Raw genomic sequence first — 7,968 nt, 5'->3', positions numbered from 1 at the left:
CTAACCGCTCAAACCAACTGATTACTACTTAGTAGCATCTAAAGCTATTCGTCAGTTTTGGAAGTGTAATTGTGGTCAATGCTAATCATGTTTGTTACTATATTATCCGAGAAGCGTGATGCAGACTTGGTTCATTGGAGTGACAGTTATCCAACTCTAATATCGGTTATTATACAAATGGGCAACCTAACTCAGGTCATGGGCAATATATTGTGTTATCGAGTATAGGATATGCGAGGAATTTTCTCATTTAGTTTTGTCAATATTACGTTATCAAATTGGATTGGTTAACAAATACTGTATTACGAGTATTGTGGAGGAAACTAATTCGAAATATTGACAGAGTATAGGGTTACACTTATGGCTTCCATAACACAGTTGGCATGGTTTGGAAATGAATGTGTTTATTTGTATTTGTTTATTAAATATGTATTAGGATGAAAGATCGGGTTTGGTGATGTTTTTTTAATTTATTTACATTAGGTTTATAGTAGTTATGCATGATTTTAATACAAACATCAATTGGATTGGTAAATACTTGGTGCAGTGGTTTGAAATTATGGTTATTTGCTAGCTAAGTAAACATATCACAATATTCTGGTGATAGATTTGTCGTTTCAGAATATTTTATTGTATATATGTCTAACAATAGGAATGGAGCTACATGTAATATTAGTAATATTATAAAAGCCCTCTTCTGACAATGATAAACGGTGTGCACACACATCATATCGGTGTTAGCTTGTGGGCAATTATGATACAATAAAAATATCGGTCAACTAGTTTCACATAAAATGGTCTCCAACACAGTATGATTGTTGACTGTATAAAGTTTCGAGGGCTAACATTTCTCATGGAAAGATGTAATGTAATGTATTTCCATTAGTGATAGCAATGGTAGAAAATCTAAGATCCGGTATGTCTAATTAACGTTCAGTGCCAGTTTATTACAACTGTATTCGAGTGGTAGCACAGCTCTTCACTGACAAGTGTTTGGACTCATTTTTCCAGCTGAGCACGTAGTGTTGCATTCCTTTTTCAGTAGGCATACGGTATCATAATTTATATTTTGGTGTCTCCTCTTTTAGTGTTTGACTTGAGTAATGTCCTTACATGTTGACGATGTGTTTTATTTATTTTCAATTTTACTTGACACTACCTAAGACCTTGAAGTGCCTGCTAATACATAAAGCTGATTGTAAAATAGTTGTTCTTTGCGATCAATCGAAGTTCACAATACAGTGTTAAATCCTGTTAGTGTTATATCAGGTATACCTCATGATGTTGTTACCCCTTCAGCGATTTCACATAAATCTCTTAAGCATACAAAACCTCATTTTCACTGAGAGTTGGGTATTTTCACTTCACTTATTTTGTTATGAAAATGTTCTTTAATAAATCGAATACGACGTATCAAACGTCATTTGGTTATATAAAACATATCAAGGGCGACACAGTGATAATATTGTTTGTGCCAGCACTACGGTAAAGGTAACTCCGTGATTGAAGGAATAATGGTAAACCTGTTATTCTGACTGTCTTTCTGATTAAACCGCGTTGACTTGTAAAAGAACACATGTGCCCGTTACGGTGAAAATATAATCTGTCAAAAGATCAGAATGCACTTTTGTTTGTTTGTGTGTATGTGTGTATTTTTTTACTTGTGTGTTTACAAAGGTTCTATACAAATCGAAAGTGTACTTTATTTTATTAAAGGGTTAGGTTTGAGATAACCTCAGAAGTTTAGGTAGACGTTTTCGTGACTAATTGACTGGTAAACATACAACAAAATCCAATTAGAATTTAAACCTGTCATTACAGGTATTCACAGAGGTATAATGACGTACACAGAAGGTAAAGTTAATTTCGGAAAAGGGGTAAAATGTAGACGTAAAGGAACAGTCGTATTCACTCTAGGCGAATACCATAGACGAGAAAATGGTACAGACGCGAAGGAAATACCGTATTGACAAGTGGAATAGTATATTCCTGTTGGAATTCTATATACCATTTTATAGGATAGCCTGTTGTATCAAGTATTATCAACTTAATTACACCTTAATTTAAAATTTAGATAATTGATATTTTCTTAATTAATATTTTCGCGATTTGTTCACCATCAGGTTAAAAATCGTTTGTTTTTTCTGTTGTTTTGGCAATTTTGATTGAAAAACACAACAAAACTGAAAACGGGACCACCTTATGTGGTCAAATTTAGTGGCGGGTACATTAAACATGACGAGGGAATGTATTTGTAAGAAGTGTTCTGTACCCCATCTCTACAGTAACCCTGGATCCGTCACTAATATTTTTAATGGTTTAATCACTTGTCGCCTTTCTTACGGTATAGATATAAGACCTACATGTACACGTATACGTAATGTCATCTACATTTTATTAGTCAAGTTAGTCTCGTCACAAGTAATATTAGCTGAAGTAGTGAACATACGTCACAAAAGGAAAGATGATTTAGGATATATTTTAAATAAACCGTCATTGAACAATTTCTGTAAAATGTCCGACTACACAAGATGTAAAGTAGGATATACTAGGTTATTGGTACAGACAAATACACTATTTTAGCTCGATTACCTGACCCAATGATACGTAATCTCACCTGTTCTCATTAACGACGTAATTCCATCCTCCATATACTAATGTCGAAATGTTTCACCTAATGTTGAAATGTTAAATGTTGAATGTTGACTATCAGCAGTGTGATACCCCGACTATTTCCGCGCAGTAAATGGTTTGTAAGAGACACGCTGTACACTTCAAGTAAGAGTTAGGGTAAACAACCATTCTTTAATTCTAAAGAAAACATTTCGCCTACTTAGATTTTTTTTATCTATAGCTAAATAAGATTTGGTTGAGTGACGGGTTTATTTATATGGTATCGCACACCTAATCTTGTGGACCGGCTACTCGATAGCGGTGATATATACCGCTACCATTCAATGGCGTCGCCTGCAGGTGCGTGACGGGAATATATCTACAGCTAAGATAAGGACACCTTCTCTCTCCGATTTGAAACCTAAAACTATATAAGTCGTACATTTAAAGGACCCTATGTGTACAGACTTCTCAAATAAGTTCAATCAGGTAGAAGACTCGAAGTGAATTTCTATTATTTAAAATTCTTTAGAGTGTTTCGCAGGTAAATTTGATTATAGCGGCAACGCTTTATTCATCCGATAGGTAAAGAAAGAATGAAATAGGAGATATTTTTATTATAGATGCAATGGGTGTCACATAGTGTTGAGAAAAGTCTCAGTGAAAATTATTCAGACCGTATACCCCGCTATTTTAGACATGTTCTGATATATATATATATAGATGTTTATCATTTTTTTTCTTAAGTGTAGTACGTACGGGATGAGAATACAAATTATTTGAACTATTTATCTTCCCCTTTCCCTATTACCATCGGGTGGAACTCATTAATGATGTTTCTGATTTTATTTCAATACAGGTTTACATTAAAGTATATCGGCTTAAGCTCAACAAGAACAAGTTGTACAAAATGTAATCAGTGTTAAAACAAAATGTTATAACGACAACAAATGTTGAGATAATGCTTTTCCTTTAATGTTCAAAAGCACAAAGCGTTAAACCGTGGAAATGCATCGAAATTTGCCTTCAGTGAAAAGTTTTTGCAATTATCTTGTAAGGCGGAATGTGATATGAATGTGAAGCTGTTTGCTGTGTGGAGCGAAAATACGACTTATAAGATCTTATACATTATGGCATTTTATTCACTCTTCCATTATTTTCGGGGTTGTTTGTGATAAAAAAGGATGTACGCATTTGGGCAGGTAGGATATCCTGCCTCTGGTTCCAGACGCGTTACCACAGAGTCTGTGCAATGGTACCATGTACTGGAGCGTCGGTCATGACGGTCAAATCTAGCACACTCGCGCTGACTTTGTATTGTCTGTACATACGAAACGTAGTGGCCACCTTCTATTGTTCCGAGGTGGGAGATGATAGCGAACAACTCGTATTTGACTCTGGAAGGTGATTCGCCCTGACATTATAAAAAATGAAATTGTTATATAATGAATAAAGTATTTGTATATAATTTACTAAGCATGGAATGAAATAGCAAATAGTGTGTTTTGGCCCTGTAAGACTAATTACTGTTGCTGACAAATATAGACTGACAGGGCTTTATGTTAGTTTATCAGTAATAGTTATACGTGATAAAGGGCCACCACATCAGCTGCTGATACATTCATTTACTGGTATTTGCATTATAGATAGATTAGTCTGTGTTTCCCTCTCCTAAAGATAGTTAGTGAAGTTCTTGATACAGAATTATTTGTTTTCCGTGGCATCACCAAAGTGATTACCTGACTAAATGGTAGTATAATCTCACAACACTGATTGCATTCTCTATACAGGTCAATTCGAGTGTGCAGAGCATCTGTAACTGTTTTGTAGTCATATTACATGCATTGCTGTGGATAACAAACTAACAAAACCTGCCAGAAACTAATGTCAGTTTGCCAGCAATAGCAATGTGTGTTTCATGCATTACTTTCAATAAACCTATTTATAAAGGTTTATTTTGAATCGAGGTCTTCATAACAGTTTGTGAAGTTTATGAACAGCTTTAAGATTTACATACACATATAGATGAAAAGATAATTTATTAATAACTAAATAAAGGTCTTACTCTTGCATTTGATATGTGGACTTACCTCTTGCAGCTGCAGTGTATCGCTGTATAACATAGGAACATGTCTTTTGTCTAGTTTCGTATGTCCATATATGTCTTTAACCTTTCAAGAAATATACTGCATAAGTTAAATAAGTCGAGGTCTGATAGATACTATTGTCATTTTCTTGACTGGAAAGTAAGTAATAAGACTGCATTTCTGAATAGAAATTTGAAGTATATTTATTTACCTAAACAAAGTTATAAATCCAGACATTCTATCATGCATGCTTTATTCTGCAATTATTCTTAACAAAACGTACTGATATTGAAAACAGACCTCTTCAAATTTGGCTAGTTGTAGAACAAGAATTTGTGGAGACTCCTCAATCAACAATTCCTTACTGCAGATATCATGTTTCAGCAACTTTCTGCTAGCTGTACCTAGGAAAAGAAACGTCTGCTTTTAAAATGTTAACATATATGAATAGTTTTTGCTTTATGTTAAATTTTGCTGTTTATTTGTCTTAGGAATTTCAAAATATTTTTTCTCACGCAATATAAATGCTTTTATAACATTAATATATGTATTACAGGCTTTTAAACGCGACACAATATCACGTCGTTGGAAAATTAGACTTAATCTGTAAACATTACCTTTCCCACACGACCGGCAGTACATGCCCGAATCTATCAGGTTCTCAGCTCGGAATAGCATTTTTAGATATTTTTCAACTGAATTCTGAAATCAAAGCGCAAGCAACAAGGTTAAATTCCATGATAACATTTGTCTACACAAAGACATATCTGTTGTTCTACATATGGTCATGTCCATACCAAGACAGCCACTGCTATATATCTTCATACAATCAGCAATGGAGAATTATACTGCCATTGTTGATTTTGATGCCGAAAATTGGCTACATGAATTTCTATTGGATTTTCCCATCTCTAGTAATTACCTCGCTGTTGTTCATGGGAATACACAAAGATTTGAAGTTCTGCAAAGAGGAATGCTCCGTCTGAAAAATAGACACTTAAATTTCAGTATACTGTGAAACCACTACTTTTTGTGGGTATTATTGATATACTGTTTTCGTGGGCATGAATTCATAGGTCCACGAAGTATTACCAAGCTTGATATAAAGCAATTCTCCGTTGGAGTGAGTACTAGTAATCCACGATTTCATATACCAATGGAAAGTTATTGTTATTTTGTCGGAAAACCACAAAATTTGGGCCCCGTGAAAATATCTGATTTCACAGTTACTAATTGGTAAGTATATCGAATTAATATATTGTATTGCCATTTGTTTAATTTGCTTTTACACTTATGTATTGTTCACTTTATGAAGGGAGTCATCCTTACGTGTTCACAGTTGTCGTATTTGAAACGATTCCGCATTTGTCCAGTGAACAATTTCATACTGTCTAGAAGAGAGAAAGAAACAATCGTAAACATTCAAAATAAATATCTCAACCTTGATATATCCGTTAGAACTCATGAGCATGTTACAGTATCAAGATACATTCTGCTTAATTCGTCTTTTTTGTTCTAATGTTCATTTCAACACACGCGCAAATCGATTGAACATTAAATATTATAAATTACATGCTATATTTTATTTTAATATGCATCAAATGTCAGTGCTCAAGAGTGTTATATTCGTTTTTCATTATTATTTGAACAAAAAATAAGAAGAAATGAGATAACAAGCAATAAAGCAATTTGTATTCTGTCGCTTAACAAAAAGCACTAACCGTTTCCCAACTCTTCTTCTAAAGCTTCCAGGAGGAAAAGGAGAAACGAAAGACAATCATGTTGTCTCCAAAAGTGAAAGCTGTTTCTTCTGCAAGTTAATCGACAACGTTATAAGAAAACACCTGTAACGATCTCAGCTATGAAATGGTACTTTGTTTTGAATCGGCATATGTTTTGTCATTTTATGCGTCCGAGATATGCAGCATCACGGAAATCTGTCGAAAAGCAGCTACAATTTACGAAATATAATTAATATCTAATCTTTTATTTACCATCTATATAAAACATGATTTAATGTCATTCTGTAGAAAATATTCCCTCGTTGGTTATATCATGTTACCTTGTAATCATTTCTTCCTGTAAGCCTTCAGCATTGATGATACCCGAAGCGTTGTTGACATCAGTAATACTATTGATAAGCACATTTGCCAGGACCGCTTCTTGTTTACACTTTAGATACAAAACATGCCCTAATTTTCATTGACGTTTCGATTATTTGATAATAGAACAAAATCCACGTACTAACGATTTACACCGTTGTTATTTGAGATCAAACAAAATAGATGTTTTTAACAAAAACTGCACGACATTTGGAATATAATTAAAAAAAACAGTAATCTTATGTTGTTACACCTGTAATCATCATGATATTTTCATTAAATTAACTTTATTTGTTTAAGTTTGTGATAAGTACTTTACAGCAATGTTTGAGACCGTGATGTGTGACAAGATATTCTTGCATCAAATATTGAAAAATATGAGCATCTACTGTAAACTCACTTTTCCTCCGAATTCGTATATAGTCTCCGAAAATCCTGGTGTTTGAGCCAACACCTGGGGATAAAACACGGTATACATACTATCATTATCAGCTGATGTCAAATATCTATAACATGAATGTATATTTACATTTATAATTATTCAAAGACTAGAACACAAAAGTACATACCTGCACAACAGCGTTAACGGCGCATGTCAGTTTGGTATTCTGTAGACCCTGTGAAGAAATAGGTATACCATCCAAATGTTTGATTACAAATATGCGTGTTTTGATTTAGATTGCAAAATACAAAAACACTGTAGACATTTTATGCCTATAGTTTATTTAATATAAGACTTACCGTAATTTCATTTTTTTTGCTCAAAATTTTCATGTCGAGCTGTTTTCTAGATTCAGCGCGCTCGGTGCTAAAGTGTTGTGCTGGCAGGAGGAAAACAAAACAGTAGTTAAATATCCGATGCACTGACATTATACGATATGTTGTTCCTCTTTAATACAATGGTATGTTCATTATTTTCGCTGCGTGTTTTAGCGAATGTTGTTATGGTCTTACAACACGCATTGGTATTGCTAACAATCTTGAGTAGCTATGTTTATTGCGATCTTGGAACAACAAAGTCAATGTTATCACAATAAGAGATGCTGTTATAGTCTGATAACACATATCCTCTATGCATTGCGATGTAAGGATGCAGAGCAAATATAAATGTCATAATACATAATAATAAAATAATAATAATATACAACATTTGATATAGCGCCCTA

At 33.8% G+C, this 7,968-nt stretch overlaps 1 protein-coding gene across 2 annotated transcripts; it reads right to left on the bottom strand.

Moving 5' to 3' along the window:
• Positions 1 to 3,566: 3,566 nt before the first annotated feature.
• Positions 3,567 to 7,815, bottom strand: LOC110445011 (probable ubiquitin carboxyl-terminal hydrolase 8). 2 transcript variants are annotated; one of them, XM_021489371.1, is made up of 11 exons: positions 7,544 to 7,815; positions 7,372 to 7,419; positions 7,203 to 7,256; positions 6,763 to 6,872; positions 6,422 to 6,510; positions 6,030 to 6,091; positions 5,623 to 5,682; positions 5,318 to 5,402; positions 5,001 to 5,098; positions 4,704 to 4,784; positions 3,567 to 4,027 (listed from the first exon to the last, which is right to left on the bottom strand). In XM_021489371.1, exons 1-11 carry the CDS (start codon positions 7,670 to 7,672, stop codon positions 3,767 to 3,769), a joined length of 1,077 nt encoding a protein of 358 aa, XP_021345046.1. In that variant the 5' UTR covers positions 7,673 to 7,815; the 3' UTR covers positions 3,567 to 3,766. The 2 variants fall into 2 exon arrangements, with proteins under 2 accessions (XP_021345046.1, XP_021345045.1); XM_021489370.1 differs by having other exon boundaries at positions 5,001 to 5,104; positions 7,544 to 7,812.
• Between the last annotated feature and the right edge of the window lie 153 nt (positions 7,816 to 7,968).

The sequence above is a fragment of the Mizuhopecten yessoensis genome, unplaced genomic scaffold (genome assembly GCF_002113885.1).
Source record: "Mizuhopecten yessoensis strain PY_sf001 unplaced genomic scaffold, ASM211388v2 hete_36189152, whole genome shotgun sequence".
Lineage (NCBI taxonomy): Eukaryota > Metazoa > Mollusca > Bivalvia > Pectinida > Pectinidae > Mizuhopecten > Mizuhopecten yessoensis.
This window is presented reverse-complemented; position numbering and strand designations above follow the sequence as displayed.